Raw genomic sequence first — 14,635 nt, forward strand, 5'->3', positions numbered from 1 at the left:
GCAGTTGCATTTGGTATTCCAAAATACAGAGACCTTCCTTGGATTATTTTGTAGCTATTTTTTGTTTCATATTTATCATTTAAATCTATGAAATGTGAGTCACTAAGCAATGCTCTCAACTGGGCAAATGATTGAGGCTCTTTGATTGACACCTCAAATATAGGTCATAAAAGTGTTGATGAGAAGTCAATGCCATGCTAACAGCATGCAGTGTTGTCATTTAAGCAACAGGTATAATGTTTTTCTGAGACCTGCTGCTTGTAGACCAAAATGTTTTCATGCCTCGCTATATTCTCTGATAATGCAAAGGATATATGCCTCTGCTGAATACAGAAAACTCATGTACGGATGAGATTTCTTTCTGGCATAGGAATGGGCAGAGTTTGGCTATGTGATCTTTAGCCACTCTCTTGTTCTTTACAACAGCATGGCCCAAAGAGCCAAGTGATTACCAATAGGCTCAGCTCAGTTCTTTCCTGACAGTACATGCCTATACATTTTCATTTCTGACAAACCCACCTGACAAGTAATGCCTATTCATTTATCAGCAGATATGCCAGCATATGCCAGTATTATGAATGTATGCATTTTTATGTCAAAGATGTCATTTCAAAACCATTATTTTTTAAAAACTATTCAGTTTTTTTTTTATTTCTAAATAACACTTCTTGTAACTCCTGTTATTTATGGGCAAACAGAACTATAGGCATAAAAAAGAGGGCCCACACCTTCTGAATATAAACTAATTATTGCTCCATCTGGTTTTGGCAGATAGTCAGCATGATTCTCATTTTCACAGGATTTGAGCTGTCCTTGCCTAGAATGATGATTAAGAGAAGAATTTAAAATATTAATTTGTTTAAAGTGTAGAAATTGCTTGTTTTATGCTCAGGGCTGCCAGCCGGTATCTTACTACACTGCGCTTCGTTTATTCTAGATAATTGATAAGAGCAAGAGAGACCCCTCTGAAGAAATTGAGATCCTCTTGCGATATGGGCAGCATCCAAACATCATTACTCTGAAGGATGTGAGTAGTCTTTGAGTTCTTCAGCATTAAACAATTCTCATTTTAATATCAAGCTCACCTACTACTCCATATCTGGAAAATTTTCCAGTTCTAATTGTCAGTCAAAGCGAAAACTAGACCCATTGACATCAAGGAAAGAACATGACTTTAACAAATTACTGAATAAAACTTGGGAAGACCAGTCAGGTTGTATATTCTCCAAATATTGTCTAACCAACTGTAGGTAAAACCAAAAGGCCACAGTGCTGGAGAGCAATAAAACTTATTTGGTTTACCAAAAAGTTTTAGAAGTGAGATCTCATCAGTCTAGTATTTCAGAGCAAATTGTTCAACACACACACTGGTGCTGCTGGGCATGGGAGGTACTGTTTCTTGAGAAACAGCAGTTCCTACACAGCCTGTGGGGTCTGTTTGATTGAGAAGAAGAGAACTAACAAGGTCACTGTGGCTTCCTTTGATAGCGTTTTAATGCCAGGGAGCCTTTACATTTGACTCAGTCAGCCTCAGAAGACAAGAAGAGCAGCATTTCTTTAGTATTTTGTATGAAGAATAGTCTTCATTGTGTCAGATTCAGAGTTTAAAGACCAAAATCTTGTTTGTGCCAGTGTCTAGTACTTTATCATTCAGACCTTAGAGAAGTATAAAAAAACCTTCTAATCACATGTCCTCAGGAAAGTCTCACCTGATTCTTAAGTGTTGGGGAGTATCTTAAAATCTGCATAAAAAAGGTTTTATATTCCTTCCAAAAACATTTAGCACTGATGACTGTAACATTGTCTGTTATTCCAGTCCAAATAAAAGATTGTGACTTGAAAATGGCCATTTTCCAGTTTAGACAAAAAAAAGTCTTTTACCCCATGCTGTTGACGCTGAAGGTAAATACATTTTGCAGCTGATGTCAACAATATAGCCACCAGAATTGCAAACATAAACTATATGATATCATTGGAAGTAAGTCTTGGCCAACAGTATAATGCAGTTCATTTAGCTGATCATGAGTCAAGGGGAAATATTGATATTTAAAATGGCAAATGTTACCCTGTAGAACTGGAAAGAAAGAACATTACTGAGAAGGAGGCTTGGGTAAGAGCCAGCAGACATTTCAGGCTGTGTGAAGTGGTGCTGCTTGGAGCAGTTTTATCTACTCTGCTGACATGATAGCAGATCATGAAAACTACATTTCTGTGCAGACAAATCAGCAAGTTGCTACAGACATGATAAAAAAGTGATGATTATGTCATATTGTACAGTTGCCTTTTCTGCTGGTAAGCGTAATAAGCGGATTCCCCACATGAGCTCACACTTTCTTCTTGCATATCTTGCTCAAGCAAGTCAATACTGTGACTAAGGAACCAACCTTCACCAAGTTAATGAGTCCAGAACATACACTTATTTTGTTGCTCTTCCAGGTCTATGATGATGGGAAATATGTGTACCTGGTGATGGAGCTAATGCGAGGGGGCGAGCTCCTGGACCGCATTCTTCAGCAGAAGTGTTTCTCAGAGCGAGAAGCAAGCGCTGTGCTATGTACTATCACCAGGACCGTGGACTACCTGCATTCCCAGGGTGTAAGCATTGCTTTTTCGATTCTCTGGATCAATCTTCTCAAAATCTGACTTCTAGGAAAAGCAAATAGCTGTGATTTTGTTTCTCTGAAATGTAGATAGGGTTTTTCCTCAAAAAAGTATTGAAATATGTGTTTAATTCTTTTCCATATATATAATTACATTTAATTTGTGAAATAGGGTCATAGGCTTTTTAGCCATTTCTCAACTGAATTGCAGTGTGTTTAAATGACATTTTCTTCCCCAAATTACACTGATTTTCAGGTCCATGTACCTTGTTGAGATATTACTTGTTTACTTTTTCTCACAATCATTATTACAACATCTGATTTTTTAACAAAATTTCAAACAGGATATCTGAATAAGCAGACAGCGAATCAAATGCTCAGTTTCCAAAACTAAGTGTCAGTTTGTGCAGCTGATTGGAAGGGTTTCTGGCATGCTGTTAAAAAACTAATTTTTAACATTTGAACTTTCTGCATAAAGCAATTTGAAAAACTCTCTTCTTCCACTGTTCAGTGACAAACAGTTTGGGTAACTAGTGAAATAGCTGCTTCTTTTTCACTTTCATTGTTAAAACAAGTTCATGTTGTGCTTGGGCTTGTATGTTTTTATGATAGTTTTTCAGCGTTGATATAATCAATAAAGGCCATTTTCCCATCACAGAAATGCAGCGCCTCTAGTAAAACACAGCAACTTGAAGTTGCAGAGCTACCCAAAGGATTTTTATGAAGGGAAATGAAGAAAAATAATCCCTCTGTTCAGGTGTGAGCACTGTATGAACAGTCACAAGAAGACCCTTGTGCATTTTCCTCTTCTGACTGGACTTTCCCCCTGCTTTTCAAGTGAAAAATTAGGACTGTCAGGTTCCAGGKGACACCGATACTTTTAAAACACAGAACTATACAGACATTAAATTGAACTGGAACATTTTTGCCAGCAAGTCCAACCTGCTGCAGTCACAGGCAACTGTGCAGTTCTTGCCCCATTTAAAGGGCTTCCAGAGCATCTGAGGAGGATACGATGCATTTGTACAGCAGTCCCCTCCGACAACCCTCAGAAAAGCTGTCCCCCCTTAGAATAGCTGCCTCCATCTTCATATATCAACAGAGGTTGCAGAACATGCTCCTTCTGATCTTAATAGACTTCAACCCTTTTTTCTTTTCATTTACCTGAGCTTCCTAAGCAACCTTTCTCCAAAACATAAATATTTTAGGCAAGAGCTCTTGACCTACCTCAACAACAGACCAGAAATTTAGAGCTATGGCAACAAACCCTGGATGCTCTGTAACCTCCTCTCTTTGCTTGTTACTGACTGCTTTCTTGTTAAGGTGGTGCATCGAGATTTGAAGCCAAGTAATATCCTCTACATGGATGAGTCAGGAAACCCAGATTCCATCAGGATCTGTGACTTTGGATTTGCCAAGCAACTGAGAGCTGAGAATGGACTGCTCATGACTCCATGCTACACCGCCAACTTTGTCGCCCCCGAGGTATGATCGTAAGCTGTGACTAATGAGTAAGTCATAGAAAGCAATCTTTTGTCCCTCTCTCCTTTCTCCCAGCCTTCAAAAGAGGAGCAAGCCTCTATTACCATGATTTTCCTATTCCTGTCAGTCTTTCCAGGCCACTTGTTTTTCTCCTGACAGAAGCCGGTGTCTGTCTGGGACTGACTTACACAATACTTTGGCATTTTACTCTAGGATAAATACCATTTTTAATCTAGCTGCTTCTCCTAAGACTACTTCCCCTTCAGTGCACTGTGTCACAACAGAATAAGGCTTATAAGGGAAATCTTGATACCAGGAATAAGAATCCGAAGAAAACTCCATGGGTGAAATCCTTACTGCACTGAAGTCATTGGGAGCTTTATGGTTGACTTCACTGAGCTAAAGAAACATGTCTCCTCTTAGGCTTTTCTAGCACTGTCCCCCCCCTTATGGGGTATGAAAGTATTATAGTAAAGATAAGAAAGTTGTATGGGTCTTGAAACTCTTCTCTCCCAGGCCTACCTGTCTGTCCTTACTCTCGTTTTGGAGATAGTAGCTGAATTTGTTTGTGGTGTCAAATCTCTGGACTTCTTTTTTTCCTGTACCAGTTTCTTATATATTTATTCTGTGGAGTTGCTCATAGAGAATAGACTGTTTCAATAATGGATCAGAACTGACCTATCTTTTTCTGCTAAACTGCAGTACTTTGTAGTTCCCATCCCTCCCAAACCTAAATATCGCTCAGTTGCCCTCACAACACCTGTGTGAGACAGGAAAGTGCTACTTTCCCATTTTTACAGGTGATGAAATGAGACAGACTAAGCAGCTTGCCCCAAGCAAGTGGAGAGCTGGCTCTGTGTCCCTGGCTCGCGCTGTTCCTTTCCTCATAGGAGTGGGCTTTGCTTCCCACGGCTATTTGAATGGTTTTGTCTATTCAGTGTATATGACACTTGAGCCTTTCCTGACTGCTTCCTTCCAATGAAGTACCAAGAGGTTAATTTTCTGGATAATTGTCCGTTTGTTGTAGTGATGCATATTAGCAATTTTAGTATTTGCAATATACAATTCTGCTTATGGTTCTTAAAAAAATATACAAAACTATTGCCGTTCAAAACTTTGCCTATCCTCTACTATCAAATATCACTTTCTTTCAGTCATTATCTTTCAGCAATTTTTTCTTGCCCACCACTTTCCTCCATCCAATGTTCAGCTGCGTAGTATGTAACTGCGAAGTGAAAAATGGGATGAACTTTCTGTACATGGTCCTTTTGTGATACCAAAAGATATAGATATCATAGCCCTCCAGCATCAGAAAGAGAATTTGTTAAATTGAGGCCATTGCCAGGGTCAGTATAAATTCAAAGCAGATTTTTTTCAGTAAAAATCTTCCACTGACAAATAGGTTTGATTTGTTATTTTGTTTGAGTTTTCATTCTAGAAATTGGAATGAACTGTTTAAAATTTATCAAAATAAATAAAAAATGTTTTGTGGCACCATAGCAGTTCAATTTCTAGCCCAAAAATTAATCATGCTCGTAAGAATTAAAATACTGAGATTTTCTCCAAGATACAATGTACCTAAAACAGGTGTAGATATTTTTCATGATGGGCTATTTTGTATAGTTCCTGTAATCACAAATGTTGCCAGGTAAAACTCTATTGATTTGAACTGAAAACAGAAATCACACTCTCAGACGTTTGCAACGAGTAAGAGAGGTCCTGCTAATGCAGGGAACGTTGGAGATTAATTGAAACCTTACCAGAACTGACGGAGAGCTTACATAAAGCCTTAAGTGCTTTTACATTTTACCTGTGATATAATGCTGCCTCCAGCCTGGACTTGATTTTAAGTTCTCTGTCTCAGCCCCACTGCAATATCTGCAATATGCTTATTGCAGAAACCAGACAAGAAGGTAGGAAGTCAGTTGAGCTGATGGCACAGGAATGATGACATGTTTGCATACTTAAATCTGCCTTTATTTTGAAAACATTTAATTTGGGGTTTAGATGAGAACATCAGAAATGATGAAAGCTGTCTAAGGGAGAGAAGCAGTCTGCCACCTAGCGCAAATAATGATGTTTGCAAAGAGTGAATAGCGACGTTCGGTCAGGAGAAAAAACACAGCACAGTATTTCCCTACTAATGCAGTAAGGTCCTTTGGGATAAAGTAAGAAGCCTTTATTCTTCAGATTTAATCCAAATACCGGGAAGAACTACTGTATTGACATTTGAAAGTATAAGATTTTTTACTATCTTTCACACTCATTCACTTCCCTGCTTGTGTCACAACTGCAAGAAAAATGTAGCTGAGAAAAGCCTATTTTCAGAACATTGTTCCAATGTATTGAATCCAATAATACAAAACCCACAGAGGTAAGAGGGTTTTGCATAAACATCTGAGCTATTATCAGAACTGAATGAACCCAGCTGAAGACTGAACCTTGTCACTGAAATGCCCTGTCATGTGTGGAGCGAAGAGCCAGCTCATACATGTATTTCAAATCCAACTGAGTTATCTAGCTGACCTAATACCCTTTGTACGTGGTATATTCTTCAGCTCCCCTTAGAGCAGGACACCACTGCATATTTTGCAAAGCTCTTTCACTGGCTGATTTGTTTTTAAGACAAATGCCTATTATTGTTTGATAGTACCTAGCCACTAAACCAAATACTAATCTTTTTGGCCAAAGTTTCCAACGCTTGCTCCTGCCAGCTCAGTGTTCTTGATTTAACCACTGAGTCGTGTAGACCTGCTAGACACATTTTAAAATAGCAGTGATGCTAACTATTAACTCTCACTAGATACTGTTTTTATTCACTGGGTTAAGTTGCTGTTGATGGAAAGTGATTGCCGCCAAAGTTTTCCCTAGACACTGCCACAGAATGAATGTACCTGTTATCTAGCAGAGTTCTTGCATACTGAGTAATAGCACACAGTAAAACCTGCTATCTGTCACCCCTCTGTCCATCATTTTGGATTTGTATAACCACTTCCTTAGTACCCTGTCCCACTACCCATCATCACTGCCTCATTTTTCCATCATTTGCCTTTGGTTGACTTAATTGTCCTTGATTATTTGAGGAAGACAGTGATGACAATGAAAATGTAACTGTTCAAGGGGCAGCAAGAATGCCCGCACTCACAGTTGGGCATTCAATCTCACGGGTGAAGCAAATGAATTTGACAAATAGCAAAGCAAATTTTCTCATAAATATCAATGTAATAGAAGGGGGATGAATGCAAGGACTTAAGAAATAGACACAATTAAAATAGCCATAGAGAGTATATATGATGTGCAAGAAAGAGGGGCAGAAGCAGGATTACCAGTATTGTTAGCAGGAGGAAATGCTGGTTTTTTGTCCAGTTTTTTTCAAGGTAACAAATGTTTGCTCAGCAGCATACCTGGCAGATGGTTGCTTTTCTACTCGTTATTTGTAAAATCTGTTGAGGCAAAATTTTCTGAACCTGTTTCGTTTTTTTGATAGCAGTGCTTGTTTTTTTTTCTGCAGTAAACTTCAAAATAGATGAAATCACTACTGGGTAATAAGGCTTCAAGTCAGAAAAAGACTAACTGAATGTGTACACTCCCTTTGCAAAAAATCTACCGATCCATCAGAAGAGGACAAGACTCTTCTGATGTGTCAGGATTGAAGTTAAATAAACAGAATAGTTGTTCGCTTTTCAAGGAAATGGAAGACCTAGAGGTTGTTTATGACCTTTTCTGAGCCAAACAGAAATGAAGTTTTCCCCCTAATCTCAGCAATGCTGGCTCAGTTAGTGACTTCACTTTCACATGGACCTGCAGTAACTCAAATAGGCATTTCTTCTGGTACACATTAGCATAAATGAAATCCAGTTTATACCTTTACTGCTCCAACTCTCTATCTTGTACCAATATTGAGCAGATCTCTGACAGATCTCTACTGAGTACCATACAGTTTGTTTTCCGCACAGGGAAAAGTGATCACGTTCTCGCCAGTATCTATTAAGCCCAATGTAAATGGGACCACTTTTCTTAATACAGAAGTAAAACACAGAGTAAGCCTTTCAGTTTTCCTTTCAGTTGTCATACATCTTCACTAGTCTGACATTAGATACGAGTTAGTGAGCATCCATGTGCTATATCAGATCCAAATAAAGTCCAGACATGTTTATCATTGTCACTCAGGCCTACATTTGTTGCATCCCTGGTGTATTTAGTAACCTCTGCTTTAGGAGATTATGTTTGAAATTATTAATTAGCTTATTTTAAGGGATATATTTTTAAAAAATGAAGTAAGCAGAGGAGGTTAGTTTGCTATGTTGTATTGGGTGGTCAGAGAGAGTCCTGGGGCCTCCAACAAACTGCATTCATCTCTGTCACTGCAGAGGTCACAGTTATGCTGGGCTTGCACACTAACTAGCTATCTCCCGTCCAGGTTTGACCTCATTCCCACACTGTTACCAAACATTTGACTCCTGAAAGAGCCATCTGTTCAATCCAGATACAAGGGTGAGCTCTGAAAATGTCAGCAGATCACAACCACGAATCGGTGCTTCTGGAAGCCCAGAAGCTAAACATTCAGGAATGTGGATTAACCTATTTTTCCCTTGTTTTCCTTCACATAGGTCCTTAAACGCCAAGGTTATGATGCAGCTTGTGACATCTGGAGCTTAGGAATCCTTTTATATACCATGTTGGCAGGGTAAGTGAAGAAGTTTTCCTAGAGCAGCAGTCTCCAGTGGGCATACTTCAACACTGCTTAAGGCCAGAAGGGAGTCATAGATATAGACATTGACCTGTCTGACCACCTTTGAGAAATGTGCTCAGTTTTGTGAGGCAAGAAAATAGATGCCAAGATCTAGAGTTAGGGTAGGTTTTTCAAAAATACTTAAGTGTCTTTGACACTTTACAAGTAGCTTAGGTCCTTAACAGCCTTTGTCCTGTAAGTTTTCACAGAGACTCAGATTCCTAAAAGGTTCAGCCACTTAAGCAGTATGAAAGTTTTACGCTACGAGAGTAATGTAGAAGCCACATATTAAGAGCCCAAATATGTTCATCTTCTCCATAAGAGAAGATGTATTCATTTCTGTCACTACATGTATGTATTCTCTTCAGCTTCATTCTTCTTCTTCTGTTCTTGTTATTGAGGTACCTGAACACCTTTAAAAGCTAAAAAAAAATCCAAACAATGTTTTCAGATGCTATTTGAAAAATATGCTGCAGAGAGGGCAGAAAGTAAATAGACAGACCAGCATGAACAGTGACAGGCAGCAGGAATTTTGGGGGGCTTACCAGAAAAAGAAAAACCTTCCAGTGTATTGGCTAACGCTAAATATTGGCACAAAAAGGCTCAAAGAAAGAGAGATTGAAATAAGCAGAGAAGGATAAGAATAAGATGCTGGGGTGAATGGGAAACGCAGTGTGCAAACCCAATCCGGAATTATCAGGTCCCTGAAAACATTGAATTTCGCTTATCTTGCTGGCTGCAGAGTATGGTATGTGCACATTTGTTGTAACTAAGTGCAGCTTGAAACTTTTCAGTGACCCCTCACAGCTCTTAAATCTACTTCAAGATCRCTGAGCCATGAAAAGAAGCTTGGATTCTTTCCTAGATTTATACAGAAAACAAACAGTTAGATCCTACCTTTCTGTTACTTTTGTCTCTTGCCTCATGGATTATAGAAAAAGTGTCAGGAGTTTCTATCCCATCTGTTTTGTTCCTGAGTACAAGTGTGTTCAGCATTAGCTGAAATACAGTGTGACTCTCCAGAACAGTCTCCCTGTCTGTCATGATCTCTGAAAAACTTGTTTCTGCTTGGCTAATGCCATGGATTTACAGTGATATATAATCAGAATCAGTAAAATAAAAACAACACATTACCCAGAATCAGATCATCTGACTGATTGTAATAATAAAATTTTTTGTTTTAAAATGTGATTCTAAAAAGAAACCCAAATATATTTGAATTTGAAATACAAACTGTACAACTTAGTGGATATTAAGTTTGCCAACAGGTGCTATAACTTGTACCTCACTTTTTTCTTCACTTAGAAGAGAAAATAAGAGTAATGCAAACAGGTGATAGGTGCTTGCTTTTTAATTGCCATCATTGCGTTTAGGGATGTCGTTGTTCTTCCTTTTGAGAGCAGGAAGGCAGTTGGTGTGGTGAGCAGCGAGGTCTCAAGATAGTCTCAAGAGTCCTGATGCTTTAATGAGGACACGGTGCAATAATTTAGGCAGAAGGATACCTAATCCAAACTAACAATAATCTCTTGGAACAAGAAGACAGTGTTTGTAGTAGGAACTGACTACTGTATTACCTGCATCCAGTGCTTTATTCTCTTTCCATCACCACTATGAGCCAAGAGCGCTCCTATGCCAGGGACTAGAGCAGCAGTCTGGGATGCTGTTAATGCAGGTATGGACAGACTCCAGAATTTTAGCCAGTGCTTAACTCTCTGTACATCCCTTTTGACAGTTATGGACTGGAATAATATTCTTTCTCTCTCTTTGGGCTGAACTTCTGTGAAATCTAAACATTTTTGAAAACTAGAAAATATTATTGGTGTGAGGAATCTAGCAGGTTATTACAAACCAGGTGGGTGAGAAGCTATGGCCCAATCAAGAGGGCTGTTTAGCAATATGAAACCAAACAAATTTTTGGAAGAGAAAAGACAGATGGAAGGAAAAGTCTAAAATCTAAAATACCCCGTTCTCCTAAACCTACACAGCTGTTCAAGATTGCAGAGTAAAATATTGCCTGGTAAATTTTAGTCAATTGCAAAACCTCATCACTTGTCACTTTTTGAAGGAAAACAGTGTGCCCAGTGTATATGACCCACTGTAATTTTGTAAAGCTGGATACATGTAACTAGTACTTACTGACTGGCTAGATCAGAAGATAACCTATTGCAGATCATTTGTTTAGCCCAGCAGAATTGCACATTATGATTAATAAAGGACTGCAAAATAGATTGTAAATGTAAATGTTTTTCCTTTTCACTGTCTCAGATATGAGTTTTTCTCCTTTATTATTTTTATCCTTTGTTATCGCTATCAAGGTTCTTTCACTGACAATAAAACCTAGTCAAAAGGATTAAAGAAGAAGTAAAAACCTCTGTATTTTTAACAAGAATATGCCATTCCTTAAAAATGAGGAAGGAACAGGAAAAAAAAAAAAAAGGATGGAGCATTCTTTTCCTGTGCAGAACACTTTAATATGAGGAATCATTGCACTGTATAGTTTGAATGAAAATGAAGTAGCCATTTTTGTGGTCTGTTCTAGAACCAAATTCCTGTTGTTGTGTGTGGTAGTTAGCATTAGATCCTAGAAATTATACACCTGCAAACTACAGTATATTTTTCTGTTGTTTTTTTTAAATAGGTTCACTCCTTTTGCAAATGGACCAGATGACACCCCAGAAGAGATTCTGGCCAGGATTGGCAGTGGCAAATATGCACTTACAGGGGGAAACTGGGATTCAGTATCTGATACTGCAAAGGTCAGCAGACATTTCTCAGATGTTTTTCTTGTTCTCTTAAATGGGCTGGCAGTCTGGTAAACTCAAGAGATAGTCAGAAGCATTATTTCTCAGTGCCTTATGAAATAAGAACTTGCTTGTTTATGTTTAAACTGCTCTGCATGAAATATTGCATTAGGAATTTTGGTAGTTTATTCATTAAACTAAGGCATAATATAGCACCATTAATTATGAATATTTTTAATATTAAAATAGTGCAGAACTTTTTGATTCAACTCAACTTTTAAAATAAGTGTAGGTTAATCAGTGCCTTAAACACATGATCTGTTCTGAATCATCTTTTTCATGATGAAAAGATTAACCTCAAGGTTAATCACAAGCAGCAAATTCATAAACTAGCACTTTTAACTCCTCTACTGTCCACAGTTCAGACTGCCTGTCTATGACAAAGCCTGGAAACCCCAAGAGCTGGGATTTGGTGGGTGCTGAGACTTTTGGGCTTCAAGCTGCGCAGGTAGATGGGCAGGAGGCTTCCAATGATGGGCGAATTTCCAATTGTCTGGTATTAATCAAAAACTTTGACAGGATTTATACATTCCCACAAGAGATTTCGGTTTTAACAACTGGTAGTTTCCGATGGAAGAACATTGACATATTCCATCACAAAACTTTAGAGAGGTGCAGTAACTTATTCATCTTGCTACCAACACATGTGAGTCTCATTATCAGACAGTGAGATTTTTATCAAATGTCCAGTTTTGAAATTAAGATGTTCAGATGTGGTAGAACTGATCTTATTGAATTTTAGCCACCTATATGTTAGATTTCTGTTTTAGGCTTGTCTTGTAAGCATGCTCTGGAGTCAGTGAAGAGATGTCTCCAGATGGCATCCTCTCTAGCTGGAATTATTCACCCCTACAAAGTCACCAATAATTGTTAACACTCACTCAATATGCTGAATACTATTCCAAATTATCTTTTGACTGGACTGTCAGTTGAGAATTGAACATTACACTTGAAAATTTTGAAAATTGGATTTTACACTAAAAAGTATAAAGTGTATCTAAAAGCATCCCCCTCTCCATTGACATGCTGGTGATGGCACTGCCCTGGGGAAGATCTTAGTAAAACCTGGACTGATATTAATTACTTTTTCCCTTTTACTGTTTTCTTCCTTTTAAACACAGGATATTGTGTCTAAGATGCTTCATGTAGACCCTCATCAGCGCCTCACAGCAGTCCAAGTATTAAGACATCCATGGATAGTGAACAGGGAGTATCTGTCTCAAAATCAACTCAGCAGACAGGATGTTCACCTGGTGAAGGTATATCCTACACTCCTGAATCTTCTTTTCTTGGAGAAAGAGCTGTGATTTGTGTAAATATCCTGGAAAGAGAGAGAGGACTTGGAAATATTATTTGCCACAGAAGCCAAATTTAATAGGGCACTGTATTAACAGTAAAGCTTTTTGACCCATCATCTGCTCAACTTTCAGCTGCATTGTAGTAAACTGGTGGGACTCCATGCATGCAGCACTACCCACCGCTCTGAATCAGAGACACTCAGCTGTTGGCCAGCCTATATATTGTTATCATTTGATGAAAATTGTCCATTCACCCAGGGGATTGAATAGGAAAAGGGAGGGGAAAAGCATCAAAGAACTGAGCTTTAGCCCAGCATTTTCTCTTTTTTATTTCACAGGGTGCAATGGCAGCCACTTACTTTGCTTTAAACCGAACACCTCAGGCACCAAGGCTAGAGCCTGTATTGTCCTCCAATTTGGCTCAGCGGAGGGGCATGAAAAGACTTACCTCAACCAGGTTGTAGCAGTACCCTCAAAATGCCTCTTTGAAAACCCACAGTTTATTATTTGAGAGGTTCATCTTCACTTGGTTAGTAGAACTATTTTGGACAACTTGCACATGAAATCACCAGAACAAGCAGAAGCCCAGCATAAGGCAAAGTTCTCCTTTTCTCTATCATTTCTTTTACATTCCAGACAGGATCCTGAGTTTAACAGCTTCTCAAAGATGTGCCAATTTTGCCAGTAGCTCTATTTCCTTACTGAGAGAAAGCCAAATAAAGTAGGTGCGTTCCATCCTTTCCACCCAGGAAAATACTATTTTTGAGTTCTTAAGATGTTCCATGAGAACATAATTTTCATTTTGTTTCTCAAGAAAAGCACTTTTTGCTATGAAGAATGCAGTTGGGTTTGAATGTTCAGCTGCTCCAGCAGGTGATATGAAGAAGTGGCTCATGCCAGTCACCTAAACATCTACTGATCTGCTGCAAATGGATCTCCCCCCAGGAAGAGCAAAGGCTGCGAAGACACTTATATAATATCTTACTTGAAATAAGTGCTATCTAACATGAAGGAGGGAGAGTTGTCAGTGGTGAAATACCTTCTGATTCCAAGAAATCTTTTGCACTTTGCAACTGCCCTCTGTGGAACAGAGTCAACAGCACTCTAGGAGCATGTGCCATGAGCCCTGACTTATGCAGATGTTGGGCCTTCTGAGAGCAGAAAATCTCTGAGAAACATGGTCCTCTGAGGAGATTACTGGGACTTATGAGACTGTGGGAAAGCATTCACTCAAAACGGTATGAGTAGGAGCCTATGGATTGGGGGAGGAAAGGTATCTGATCTTGGCAACATCCTGGTAGCACGCAGGAGGTCTAGAAAAGCTAGATGAGAGAGCTGGGAAGCTAAACAGCCAAGGAGGGGCTTGGGTGAGTCTAAGGACAGCAGGCAAAAAGACCCATGGCAGTGTAGTAGGGAGCATCACTGAAGGGAACTAACATGCACAAGCTTAGGGGCCAAACTGGGATTCCTTTTAAAAGTGACAGAAAGTCCTTCTCGTGTGGTTTATACTGTAGAGTGTCCATGGGTTGCTGGGCTGAAGAGGGCCAGGTGGATTAGCGCAGCTGTCCTCCCATGCCGCCCACTGCATCCGCTCAGGATCTGCTCTGGCTGCCCAAAGCTGCTATCCTGAAGTAACCAAGGCCATGGTGGGTCATCACTCCCTGCCCTTTCCTGGCTGCTCACCTGAGTCCTCCTCGGTCACATAACACTCAGCATCACTTC

The 14,635-nt window shown here is 39.2% G+C and overlaps 1 protein-coding gene across 1 annotated transcript in view; it reads left to right on the forward strand.

Moving 5' to 3' along the window:
- Nucleotides 1-13,455, forward strand: part of RPS6KA2 (ribosomal protein S6 kinase A2) — a gene marked incomplete at its 5' end in the record, with an annotated part of 79,561 nt that extends 66,106 nt beyond the window's left edge. Inside the window, 7 exon segments of the mRNA XM_026069998.1 lie at nucleotides 938-1,027; nucleotides 2,437-2,595; nucleotides 3,924-4,085; nucleotides 8,693-8,769; nucleotides 11,453-11,570; nucleotides 12,737-12,874; nucleotides 13,252-13,455. Of these exon segments, the coding sequence (XP_025925783.1) occupies nucleotides 938-1,027; nucleotides 2,437-2,595; nucleotides 3,924-4,085; nucleotides 8,693-8,769; nucleotides 11,453-11,570; nucleotides 12,737-12,874; nucleotides 13,252-13,377 (870 nt within the window).
- Between the last annotated feature and the right edge of the window lie 1,180 nt (nucleotides 13,456-14,635).

The sequence above is a fragment of the Apteryx rowi genome, unplaced genomic scaffold (assembly GCF_003343035.1).
Source record: "Apteryx rowi isolate R43461 unplaced genomic scaffold, aptRow1 scaffold_300, whole genome shotgun sequence".
Lineage (NCBI taxonomy): Eukaryota > Metazoa > Chordata > Aves > Apterygiformes > Apterygidae > Apteryx > Apteryx rowi.